A 13798-nucleotide genomic window follows, 5' to 3' on the forward strand; every position below is an offset into this window, starting at 1 on the left:
AGCCTGCAGACGAGGGAGCCTGCTTTATGTCTTTTTAACATTTGGGCTGATTTGCCTCACTACAGTGCTCACCGTGCTGGCCTCTCTTGTTAGCACACTAGGAGAATCAGAGCTCTAGCTCTGGCCCGTGGTTCTGGGCACTACAAAATAAGGGTCCTTTCTTCTGTGGGAAAAGCATGCAGAGCATCTGAAATTAGGGCCTTGTTTTGGGTATGCGGGGCACAGCCACGCCGTGTTTAAGAGGGAACAGAGAAATGTCTGGTTCAGCTGCCATGCTGACATCCGTTGACACACTACACTGCCTCCTTCTCCATCCGTTCATTCTCTCTCTTTCCCCCACTTCTCTCTCGACAGGCACGCACGCTGCGACTTGTGCCTTGCCAAGAAACCGATATCAGTCAGAAAATATTTGATCAAGTTAGCTCTAAAGACATTACAAAATGTCTTTGCAACATTTCACTTTAATATTGCTAAATCACATCTGCCTGAGATTCTTCACATTTCCCCATCTCAAGTATAACGTCCACGGCTGAAGCAGACATTTGTGCTGTCGCCGTGCCTGTTCGAGAAAGCCAGCAAGACAAGGACGTGTTCTGCTTTTTACTGAGCTGGGCACAGTTGCATCAAACTGTTGCATCACAAAGGTCATGAGATGGCATCCGTCCAAACCCTCCCGCTAACAGACAGGAAGTTGAGACCGGAGTGCTTTCAGAACACTGGGCTGTGACTTGTACTGGCGCAAAGACGCCAGAGGCGGCAGATTCTGGGTGGTGGCGGAGGTCATCCCGAGAAATGTTGAAGCAACATGAACCCATCCTCACTACCCGAGTCCCTGAGAGGTGGGCCGGCGGGTTCAGTGGGAACAGATGCACGCACACTCGCTAGTCCAATTAAACCCTCCATTCCGGTGGCTCGGTTTCATAATCCCACTGGTACGGGGAGAGCTGATGTTCTCAGGGGTGTCACCGTTACAGAAATGGGTCAATGTCATCTGAAATAACTTCTCCTGACTGGCTGCTCTGTCAAAGCCAGTGAATGCAAACCCCTCTCACTCACCGGTCATGCGCCTTATTATCTACACTTTGCCTGCTGAGGCTGAAAGATCTGTGGAACTGCAAGAAATGACAGAAGCATGGCTGGCACACGCGGCGTCCGGAGCGCGCCGCTGCAGAAGGGCCGTCTTTGTGCTGTGTGGCGGTCCCCACTCAGACCTGAGCTGCTCCATATGACTCAACAGCCACCTAATCCTAGAGGCACGATCACGGCGAGAAAACCCCGTAGGTGAGACCAGAGGCTTGTGACTCGCAGTACGTGCTTTTCACAGGATTCTCATTTAAAAGTAAGCCGTCAACAGACCGGTTGGTGATTTATGGCTTTCTGCGTTCCGATTTGGACAAGACAAGCTGCTATTAGCATTTCAGCCCATAAAATAGCTATGAGTCAGCCTCAGTTACTCATATGCAGTCTAGCCAAATACCTGCTCACAAGCTTGATGCAAGCTGTGTACTGTGGCAAGACATTTGAGGGAAAACAAATGCAACATCTCAACAAATGCAGGGTCCATCTGTGCATCTGACAGAGGCTTGAGTGATTGGAAGAGTATAACTGGGGTGGAGAGGAGTCGAACTGAAACGCATGGGTCCTGACTTGCCAAAGCATTCCAGACATTCAGTGCAAAAGCTCTGGCACTGCACAGCACAGGTAAATGAGATCAGAGAGCAGAACTCCTGATGCTGACAGCCAGCCCTTTACACGGTCCCCCAGCGTGCAGGGTGCCACGGGCTTTGAACCCGTTGTATTAAGACGAATCAGGTAGACAATGTGGTCTGGGAGGCAAGTGAGGAGCACTTACCTTATACACTTGGCCATACGTCCCATTTCCCACAAGCTCCACTAACTCAAATATGCCAGCAGGGTCCTAAGTGGAGAAAAAATGGGGAAAAAAAAAGATTAGCTGATATGATCTTTTTTCACAAAAGCGTTTCTCACATGAGAACTGCAGATAATCCATTCCATACACAGTCTCATGTATGGGGTGCTCCTTGCATTCCAAAAAGGAAACTTTAAAACATTTAAACCAAACAAGTAAAATAATATCGGTAGATACCAGTTTACTCTGGACTCATAGTTTACTCAGGGTTGGAATAAATAAGCATAAATCTATATCATGATAGATTAGCATGTTATAGTGTGATAAGGCCCATCATATTGATGTTGTAGTCCCCACCCCACCAACCACCTTTTGTTTACTTTGAGTAATCTACTGCTTTTAGGCAACATTTTACTCATCCACTCATTTAATTGTTAGACAAAAATATAAGCAGAGCAGACATATATGAATTTAGCTAAAGAACAGGTGGCTCCAGTTTTGTGTCACTCAACATCACAAATAACTTTGACTAACAGCACAAAATGATCATAACGAGTGAACTCAATGTTATCAGCACTTCAGATTGCTAGAGGGCATTCCACAACTCTGAACTGAACTCATTAACTTACAAATGAGTTACAATGACTGCCATTCGAGACCTGCTCAGCCCCATGGCTGTCATTGTCAGACCCGTTCAGTTCAACTGCCAAATGAAAGTGAAAACCACATCTCTCTTCAAGTGGAAAAAAAGACAAGAAAAATTAATGGAATCATGGTTTCTTGTGAAAATGAAGCTTGAGGAAAACCAGCTGACTGCCAGTTGACTTGCAGAATACTGCCTCCGTACCACGCACCAATGCACAAGCCGGTAAAGAAAAAAGTAAACAACTAAAACAACAAACCTCTAGTAAAGAGGAGGATAAGTAGACGCCATGGCAATCCAATAACAGCTGCCATTCATGTTGCTGAAAGCGTTAGTACAAATAAGGGGGAGTCTGAGTTCAAAATCCTAAAAGGTGAACATTCAAGTATGTCAGGCAGAGGTTCAGGACCAGATTGCCCCACAAGCCTCTTCCCTGATATTCTCTGGACAGCTGGCAGGTGCCTCATGAATTTCAGCAAACTTGCTGACTTGGAAAAAGGAGCTTGAATGTGATTCCTCTGAAATAAACAGGAGATAATGCTGTGCAGATGTTAAATACATTTTCACGCGCAAGTCACGGAATATGGGTGGAATGGACGGCACACTCGAATAAACTTAACAAGATCATTAAAATTAAGGACGACAGCTCTCACCTGGCCACTAAATATATGCGGGAAAACTGGATGGAAGGAGCTGCTATGGCTTTGCGTGGGCTCTGCCATGAACTCATGGCCTGCCCCTTGCATCAGGGTGGTCAGAGGCTGCTGGCATTTAAACACAGGATTGATCAACCAACATCAGACACCTCAGGAAATCACCGTGTACCAACCCACGTCAGACACCTCTCGAAGTTGTTGTGTAATGACCCGAGCCAATCTCTGACAGCCTCATGCAACTGTAATCCTGGAAGCAGGTCTGATTCACCTTAGGCTGTAAACTGTCTAGGGTTTCTCCCAGCCAATTCCCTCTTGGCTAAAGTGTGAGAAACTAGCGTTTGTAAACGAGCCAATGTGGCTGTGGCTCTCTCAAGCTTTGATAATCAAATGGAAGACAGCACCTGACGTGCCTCTCATTCTACCACACAATAATGACTGCTGTGTTTCGATGCTTTAGGGAAACAAAACTTTGCATATCCACCTCCCACACTACGATTCAGAGAACGTATGGTACTTGAAAACTTCAAGAAGCGTAGAACCACCAATGACCCTTTTTAAAAAACAAAACAAAACAAAGGGCATTATTCTACTGTATTTTTCTGGAACCATTCAGCTAGCACTGTGGTTTTGTGCCACATTCAGCATTCTTGAGCCCATATATGAACACCAAGGGGTTTTTTGCTGACAGCACTATGAATTTCACCCAGAATCTATGAAAACACAAACCTCATGACCTGTACATGACCCATAATTTAGAAGCTGAAAAGAGTAAAGGCACATGGAAAAGTGCCATGTTTCAACATTTATTCTGGGATTCTGAAGAGGATTATAGCAGCGAGACATACAACCACTCCCCCACCCTTAACGGCGAGGGGGAAAAAAACCCACCTCATTTATGTAGATAAGGCAGGTCCTGGTGCTATTCAACCCGAAGAGGCGAGAGAATTCACCTGCATCCCCAGTGGGTCAATAAGTGAGAGGATCGCTGTCCGGAACAGCGGCCCAGCCGTTAACAGTGCCGTGATTTCCCAGGGAGCTCGGGAGCCGCATTCAGCGGCCTTAAATCAAGCACCATTACTGCTGCTCCTTCTTCCATTACAGGAGAACAACCCCATAACTCTACCTCGCTTCAAAGGAGAGGCCCGGGCACAGAGCCGAGAAGAACTCGTCTCTCCTGGGGCGAGAACACTCTGGGCATGGACCAGGCATGCTAGCAGCAGCACGGCCACGCCGTGATGGACGCCCCATCACTTTGGATTTAACCGTGGAAATGGCCACCTTACGATGGTGAACTGTGAAGGGCTGGGCATTAGGCTCATCATCATTTGAACAAGGCCGTCTCGTGTCGCACTTCCGAGAGCCGACCTTGTGCGACAAGAAGCCCACTGTATTGCGGGACCTTTAAATATGCAGCACGATAATCGTGCAGTAATACTGACTGCAGCCAAATCATGTATTAAACGCAACGTAGCGATACTGTCCACTAAAACACAGGCTAGTATGCGATGCACTTCATTTAGAATTTAATTTCAAAGACCATTCAGAAGGTTTAACTAAAGTCACTTGACAGTTACCAAAAAAAATAAATAAATAAATAATAAAAAAATAAAAATAAAAAAAAATCAATCATTCACAATTACAACACAAAGATAGTGTGCATTATGACTATTCCACATCAGGTTTCTTTAAATTACGCTTCTGAAGCTTCAATCCAGCAAAGAAAATTAATAAAGCCAGATCTTAAAAATGAATAAAAATAACCCAGGAAACTTAATAGTTTCAGCCTTTGTCATTTAACTGCTGGGGTTATCCATCTGAAGACATTAAATAGTTATGAATAAGCGATTACCAATTTGAGCATAAATGTAAAAGCTCTAAGTAACAGTACACCTGCAAACCAGATCTGCTTCCAGGTGACACTCCACAGGTTTTAATAGATGTTTAATGTTTTCTTTTCTGCCTTCAGTCTTTCCGTCAAAAAGTGAAATGCATGCTCAGCAGGGTTCAGGCTGGGTCAAGAACATTCTGTTTGTTGGCACTAAAAACCTGCTCCACACTTGCCACGGACCCTCTCCGCACCCTCGTACCCGCCCCACACTCGCCGCGCACCCGCTCTACACTCGCCGCGCACCCTCGTACCCGCTCCACACTCGCCGCGCACCCTCATACCCGCTCTACACTTGCCGCGCACCCTCGTACCCGCTCCACACTCGCCACGCACCCGCTCTACACTTGCCATGCACCCTCGTACCCGCTCCACACTCGCCGCGCACCCACTCTACACTTGCCATGCACCCTCGTACCCGCTCCACACTCGCCGCGCACCCTCGTACCCGCTCCACTCGCCACGCACCCTCGTACCCGCTCCACACTCCCCACGCACCCACTCTACACTCGCCACGCACCCTCGTACCCGCTCCACACTCGCCGCGCACCCGCTCCACACTCGCCGCGCACCCTCGTACCCGCTCCACACTCGCCGCGCACCCTCGTACCCGCTCCACTCGCCACGCACCCTCGTACCCGCTCCACACTCCCCACGCACCCGCTCTACACTTGCCACGCACCCTCGTACCCGCTCCATACTCGCCGCGCACCCTCGTACCCGTTCCACACTCGCCACGCACCCGCTCTACACTTGCCACGCATCCTCGTACCCGCTCAACACTCGCCGCGCACCCGCTCTACACTTGCCACGCACCCTCGTACCCGCTCCACACTCGCCGCGCACCCGCTCCACACTCGCCGCGCACCCTCGTACCCGCTCCACACTCGCCGCGCACCCTCGTACCCGCTCCACTCGCCACGCACCCTCGTACCCGCTCCACACTCCCCACGCACCCGCTCTACACTTGCCACGCACCCTCGTACCCGCTCCATACTCGCCGCGCACCCTCGTACCCGTTCCACACTCGCCACGCACCCGCTCTACACTTGCCACGCATCCTCGTACCCGCTCAACACTCGCCGCGCACCCGCTCTACACTTGCCACGCACCCTCGTACCCGCCCCACACTCGCCGCGCACCCGCTCTACACTTGCCACGCACCCTCGTACCCGCTCCACACTCGCCGCGCACCCTCGTACCCGTTCCATACTCACCGCGCACCCGCTCCACACTCGCCACGCACCCTCGTACCCGTTCCATACTCACCGCGCACCCGCTCCACACTCGCCGCGCACCCTCATACCCGCTCCACACTCGCCGCGCACCCTCGTACCCGCTCCACACTCGCCGCGCACCCTCGTACCCGCTCCACACTCGCCGCGCACCCTTGTACCCGCTCCACACTCGCCGCGCACCCGCTCCACATGCGCTGTGGTGGTTGGCATCGGGCTTTGTCCTGCTGCAACCGAGTGAGATCCTGTCGTGGCTGCCAACAGTCACCTCAACAACACAGACGAGTGTGAGCCAGCTCCGCCCGCAGCTCGGCACATCCATGCCGTCATGTTTAACAGATGAGGTGGCTCGCTCAGGAGAGCCTCCTTCCCTCACTGCTCATTCCTCACACTTTGCTACAGGTTCATTTTAGTCTCACCTGTCAATAATGGTTTGTCCCTGAACTCTACTGCTGTTTTTATGGTCTTAGCAGCAAACCCTTGGAGACAGGTTCACCAAGCTGGTGTAGTTTTAAATGGAAAGTCTTGACAGCCTAGACAGTGTAAATTTGTTCAACAGTTTTTTTTCTTTGCATCTGAAAGTGTTCTTTGGTCATCTACTGTAATGGTCTTCCTTCCCCTGCCAGGTTCTTTCTAAATGAAATCTAGGTTCTTAACAATATCCCAAACAGTGGATCATTTCACCCCTAAACTAAATCCACTGTACATTTTAGCACTCTTGTACATAAACTAATTATGCACCACACTTCCGGCATGGAATAACAGTATGGGGAGCTGACCAATTATTCATTGTCCCCTGAAATGAAGGTAATATGTATTTAAAAGGCTGTGATTCCTGTGTGGCTCTTCCTGTATAGCTCTAAACAGACCCTTGATTTTAAAGCTGACACCTTATCGTTTCATTTTAAATCTTCTTGGCCAGAACTCTAGGCACAGGTCTCCTCACTGCAACTGTGCACTGTAAATCACCACACACGATGGGCCTATACTGGTGAGGAGACAAGGGAGCTTAGCTAATTATAGAAGACACATGTCCAAGCCTTGGGACTTCATGTGCATTGAGAGGATGGAGGAACATAAAGGATCATATAGGTACTGCAGAAGCCTTGAAAGTAAAGCACACATTATTCTGGGGAAGATGGAAGCAACACATCAAACACTTAGCATTCTCTTTAGAACATTATCCTCAGCCAGGATATCTTTAAGAACACTCATATAATGAAACTTAAGTTACTCATTTAGGAAATAAAAGGTTCTTAAAGCATACAGCACACAAGTGACATCCACTCCACATGACCCAGAATGAGCTGGTGTAAGCAGAGGTGCATAAGCAGAAAGATGACAGTTCATGTATCACGTTTACCAATGTTCCCAGCATTTAAAGAGATTGAGACTACAACGCCCTAAGCAAATCAATCCCCTAGAAGTGCACAAAACACAGGCAATGACAAACACTTGCTCAGGCATGCTGGGAAGAGCAAAAGCTTTTAGCTCAGCAACTACAAGCCTACAAAACAATGACAAGCCTAGAGGGGCTTTTGAGTAATAGCCTATATGTGTGAATAAAGGAGAAGTCTGACCTATTGACAAAGGGCCTTTATGGTAATTACAAGCACATACCTGCCCTAAAAGCAAACATTATCATGCCTGTGTTACTAGATAAGAAGAGTAAAAATGGGGCGGCGGGGCAGAAGAGGAAAGACACTGACCAATACGCGAAGAGGCCTTTGTAAAAAGGAGAAACAAATTATCAACATCATTTTCTAAATGTCATTAAACACTTCTAAACTCACAGCACAGCTCATTCTGAGCAAGACCACTGTCAGCACTCAAAAAATCTCAGCACCCTTGCTTTTCTTTTTTTTTTTTTTTTTTTTTTGAGGAGAGCAGCTGCCTTATATGAGAGTCACAAACCAACGCATGTCCCTAAGCACTTGTTCCTTGCATAAATCACACAGTCAGGCAGGAGCTCTAATTTGGAACCAATTACACTGGCATATTAGCTCGTTACACCTCTGAGCTAGTCCCGTTGGTGCTTTGCTTCCACTCCGACCGACAGGCCTAGCTGAAGCAGGCGCTCGGGGCACACGGTCCGCCCGCCATGGCCGGTCCCAATGCCGGCCATCTGCACCTCACAAGGCCGCAAGCCTGTCAGAATGGGTACCCTCCCAACACTCTGTGGTGGTGGTAGCAGACCAGAGAGGGTTTGGGCGCTTGAGGGTTCGAAGCTCGGTGGCTTCAATGCCCGCCTGCCCGCCCATCCAGCACAAACCCCAGCCGAGCCTGAACCACAGCACAGCTATCCTGGCCTTTTGCTGGTCCTCCTTCATACGTGATACAGGCTTTTGCCATGTAGCATATGCCTACTCATATAATTTTAAAGTCCCACCTGGCAACCAAACAAAAAGGACCATGCCCCCCAGGATTAGCTCCGAGGTCTCTGGTCAAAAAGAGCATGGCCAACACACTGTATATTAGCGGGTGCAGCCTTGTTGTTGACCGAAAGCCTTTGCCGTTGATAAAAACTGGATTCTGGGTTAAGACAGACGTCTCTAGGCCACCATGGAGGTGCTTCACAGCGAGCAGAATAGTCCACCTCAGCTACCAAGGCAAAATCTAACTGATGAATTTGTGCTGCAATTTTTACATGTAGAAGAACCAAACATATCAGGTGAACCCTAAAAAACAACAACAACAACAACAACAAAAAACAAACAAAAAAACCTCCCCCATACATTCCACCAGAGGGCAGGGATAGCTGTACCAACTCCACTGCTAAGATCCACACAAACAAAACATGCAACACAGATATGCTTTCCCAGTGAGGCAAGGCCATGCATCTGGCACTGGGTGACCTAATTTCAAGCACAAAGAACCCTGGGAAAGTGGGCAAGCACAAGGAAGCCTTAGCCCATGGGTGTGGTGGCAACGGGAATACAGCATCCAAGACACCTGAACTACATCAAAAGGTAGCATGGAAGATAAACCTGAATCTGTATTCAATTTTTCTTGGGATGCACGCTTTAATTCTAAGTATGCAGGCTGAAATTGAGTTCACAAGCTTTCAGACAGGAATGAGGAATTCAGACTTGGACATCCACAAGGTAGGAAACAAGGCGCACACGACTTCCACTCGCCTACACCAAGCATGAGTAAAACAAGACAGAAAAAGAAAAGAATTTCACTCAACATGTGTCCCAAACAATTATTATGGAAGCAAGACTGACAGCTTCCTTTCCTGTGTTGTCATGGCTATTAAATTCCATTAAATGGTTTTATATATTTTCAAGTCTGACTGTTTTTCCTAAGGCTGTGAGCCTATTAAAAGCACATGTAGAGTCACCATCAGCAACATGAAGGTGACCTGATGAAATCCTTTACCAATGGAAATCTGGTTTTATGGTGGCGATAACCAACAAGGAGTTGATGGGCCACCACACTAGATGGTCATTTTAAATGGTCATTTAAAATGTACACTATACGCAGGAATAACCCAGTTACTCACGCATAAATGTAGGCCTGCTCGTCACAGCTCAGTTCATGTTCAGACATGATTGGGTGGTTGCAGGTAAGATCACGTTGCATAACTAACGTGCCAGCGTCTAAGAAGGACCGTCTCGTTTCTTCGACACCGCTGAACTCGGGGATCTGCGAGGCATCCCAATTAAGACACAGCAGTAAAGACCGAGCGATTCCGACCCAGGCGTGGAGTGCATGTCACCGAGCTACGAGCTCTAAAGAGGGGAACAAAAGAGTAGGCAGGCCACGAACCGCAACGCTCAACGCCACCGTCTATCTGTATGTCTGCAAATCAGTCGAGGGAACGCAAGGGATATCATACCCACAAATAGTGCAACTATAAACACATGAAATGGCGGAATCAACTAAAATACACGCTAGTCTGTGTAGGTTTGTGCTGCATGAGCCGTTATATTGCACGAACACGAGTAAAGAAAACATTCCACACAAATAGACATCCAATGGCCAGTTAAGGGCAACTACTCCTGTTTGTATTGAAAAACCAACATTTCGAAATGTCATAGATATGGCATGAGAGAAAATCAAAATGGATTATGAGCTACACTACAAATAAGATATTCCCCCCATCTTAACGCATTTCAAAAATGACGCTTGGGTGTCAGATTTTCGTTTATCACAGACCTGCATAAATGCCCAGTCCCATAATTGAAAACACCCTCACGAAATCCTTTGGTACACTACGTTCTTCATGTAGGGTCAAATGTGGTCTGTACGGCATGATAAAGTAACGGTCTCTGGATTATTCTGTGCACTTACAATGTTGCCGCATTATTCCTTCGCTTCTATTCACAGCGTCGTCTGAGATCTTAGTAACATAAAATATATCTCAAGCCATCAGGCATTCGAACCGGAGGCCTGTGCTCAAAAGCAATATGTTCAAGTGGATGGTTAATTCATCATTTTTAAGGAATGCCTGTTAAAAAGATGGGGTCTTTTTTTTTTTTGGTGCGCCTTGAGCCCATCTCGTGTGCTATATGTCAGCTATTTCCAGCCGCCTGGTCAGGTGCACGGCTCGGAATATGAGCGCCCATTTTGCTTACCGTCATTGAGATAAAAGCGAGATGCTGAGAAAAAAAAAAATGTAATCGCCGGTCAAAGCGATGAATTTCCATCCTTAACTCACCCGTAGAGCCGAAAGGTCGATCTCGTCCAGACTCCTGGCCGGAGAGTCACTCGCCATCATTGTCTTACCAAAACAAAATGTAGAATTATAATACCCGAAAAATCATGTATACAGCGGTAAAGAAATCCCTCTCCAGCACTGCTTGGGTTCGCTTCAGTCGGACACAATGTCCCGGATGATATTTGTGGGTTGAAACCTCTCGCTGTCACCGTTCTTCTCCCCTATTCCACACGATGGGACCGAGCCGTTTCGGGAGCTACATTGACGCGTATGAAGCAGACGTGCCTTGCACCGTTTTCATGGCCCTTGTACTGTTGAACTACAGCATTACACGGCGAAGGCACCAGAGCGCATGGACGCGCAAGTTACATCTGGGTGAAATCGCGTCAATCACCGTGTGTTCTGGGGCGTGGCCAGGGGAAGGAGAAGGCGGGGCTCCCATATAGCCACTCCCACCGTGTCATCACCGACGGCCATGCACGCACACACACACACAGTACAGTATGTACAGTTATAACCGAAAACATGCTGCGTGTGTCGTCCTCTTTTAGTGTTTAAGGCTGTGTGTTTGTGGCTTCGTCTCTTTCGAAAACAGTATTTCCTCTTTCATTATCTACAGCCTTATGTACGATTGCGGTATGTCCCTTTTGTTTTGCTTTTTCAAATAGGACACTGAAAAAACATCTTTTTCAAAGCCATTTGCAAAGGCAAATGTGTCGCAGTACAGATCATCAAAATTTACAAGCAATTGTTTAAAACAATTTTAATGATTAAGAAAAAACGGAAACATACTTTGACTCACAAACAACCCACAGTGCCGACCTCGACCACCTCCCCCAATGTGAATGTGTGTGTTTCAAAAAACGCGTACAAACAGCAAAAAACAGGAAGGCAGATTTATGAAAGAAACAAACGAACTGGCAACGCGTGCTTCCTCTCACCTTTATCCTTTATGTAAGCAAGCAAACACCCCCTTCCTCTTTGGTTCTGCAGTAGCAGAAAACATCCACTGTGCTACACTCGCATCTTCCACTGTGCGAGTCAACAGTGCCGAACAGCGAGCTGCAAGGTATTTTGCGTGGCCATTTTAGGCTTTTGAATTGGGCAGACTGACAACTGTGTCAACTCGTCATTCTGTGTGGCATCTCTTTGATCTACAGGGAAAAATTTGCAATTTGCCAACGTGGTGATTCAAACCTGAATCAAAAGAGTTTGCATCAACACTTGTATCATATCTTGATCACATTCATTCATAAATTGGTTCAGTCACCGTGAGGCTTATCCAGTTATGGTATGTCAGAGATGAATGACGTACATGGTGACTACTTTGTGCGCCATCTAGCGGTAGCGTAGGGTAAGAACGAGAGAAAAGCAAAGACGGGGCCAATTACAAGAAAGTAGGAGACCAGGAAAGGGAAATGAAACAATTATAAAGCCTATAGATCTGGCCTTTTTAATAACCCAGTATACTATGAGCGTCTTCTGGGGTTCCTCTCTCAATAAACAATACTGAACACAAAGACTTAAGGAGAGCGAATTATGGGCACACCAGAATCTCATAATAAACTGCTATTGTAGTTCACCTTCTTCCTTCCCACAAAGGAGCAGCAGTAAGCAATGCTGTGGAGTCCCTGCAGCAGACACACAGTCTAGGTTAAGCTCCGCCTCTACAGGCATGCCTCAGCAGGACCGGTGAGTTCTGGCCCGGGTCAGCCCATCAGCACTCCCCTGCCACATTCACATGTGAAAACATGTGACATGCCTTTGGCTTCAAATGTAAACCCAACTCTGTTTTGGCATGTCACTCATGTTTAGGTAGCCTGCAGGGTGCAAGGCTGGCCTGGGCTCTCAAAATCGAGGTGCCAAGCCTTAGAGAGCGTTGACCTTACAATGAAACGGCAACCAGAGTAAGAGAGAGAGAGTTTGTGCCCTTATGGCAGTGCTGTGTTTTAAGACCTTTTTTTACTAATGTATTTTTCCTTTTCCAGAAATTTTCATTTTAGTCTGGACAATAATTACTCTACCACCTTCTGGAGTCTAGGGTGAATTGTGGCAGTATCATCCTGGCTATTTAATACCAAAATATTACATTTCTAAATGAAAAATTCTTTAATGCAAGGGTTGGCTAGGGCTGGCACAAACAGCTAATTGTGGAAAACTTGGGAGAGGCATAGCTGGAGTTATGCAATGATTTGCATGTGAATCCAGGAGAGGCATGAATCATACTTTAAGTAGGTTAATCAGGCAAGGAAGCTCAGATCTGAACTTCAAATGGCCACCTTATTAAGTAAACAAAGAAACAGGAAGAAATGCCATTTTACTGGCAAAGCAGTGGGCAAAGTATAGGGTAGAAAAGGTGTAGAGAAGATTCTAGAGCCACAATTTATCATCATCATCATCATCATCATCTCACAAGGTGGTAGCTATGCTGCATGAGTAAAGAAAAAGGATCAGAAGCCATTCTTCCCTCGAAATGAAGCTCAAAACCCACTTAGGCCTTTAGTGTAGAGCTTCAGGGTGAGGCTGGAGGAAACTGCTGGGGTAACTTCAAATGCTTCTCAGAAGGTTCGTGCCTGTCAATCACCCTTGTGTGAAGAGTCAAAGATGCCAAACAGCCCCAGGCCAGGAGCTAACACACCAGGGCAAGCAAATACATTTAAAAAGCATGTGCAAACAAATCTAACAAATCAAAGGAAAAACACTCCAAACACAGTAGGGTCTTCCTCACTTCTCTCTCTCTCACTCTGTCACTGCCTGCTGGACTTGCTTAGTAAAACACAATACGGATCTTGTGTAGACATCTACGCTTGAAAACACACACACCTATATCTTCCTACACTGAGTCC

At 47.1% G+C, this 13798-nt stretch overlaps 1 protein-coding gene across 17 annotated transcripts in view; it reads right to left on the reverse strand.

The window, feature by feature from the left end:
* The window catches only part of tnikb (TRAF2 and NCK interacting kinase b), a 38514-nt gene extending 27173 nt beyond the window's left edge, over positions 1–11341 (reverse strand). For 6 of the 17 annotated variants that reach the window (XM_081718283.1, XM_081718267.1, XM_081718263.1 and 3 more), the window contains exons 1-2: positions 10953–11334; positions 1853–1918 (exon numbers count right to left, since the gene is read on the reverse strand). In XM_081718283.1, the coding sequence (XP_081574409.1) occupies positions 1853–1918; positions 10953–11012 (126 nt within the window). In that variant the 5' untranslated portion in view covers positions 11013–11334. Of the gene's footprint in view, positions 1–1852; positions 1919–9794; positions 10024–10952 lie in introns of all 17 variants that reach the window. The other 11 variants (XM_027008043.3, XM_081718295.1, XM_027008042.3 and 8 more) reach the window with 7 other exon arrangements.
* Between the last annotated feature and the right edge of the window lie 2457 nt (positions 11342–13798).

The sequence above is a fragment of the Electrophorus electricus genome, chromosome 1, assembly GCF_041902795.1.
Source record: "Electrophorus electricus isolate QZ-2024a chromosome 1, ASM4190279v1, whole genome shotgun sequence".
NCBI lineage: Eukaryota > Metazoa > Chordata > Actinopteri > Gymnotiformes > Gymnotidae > Electrophorus > Electrophorus electricus.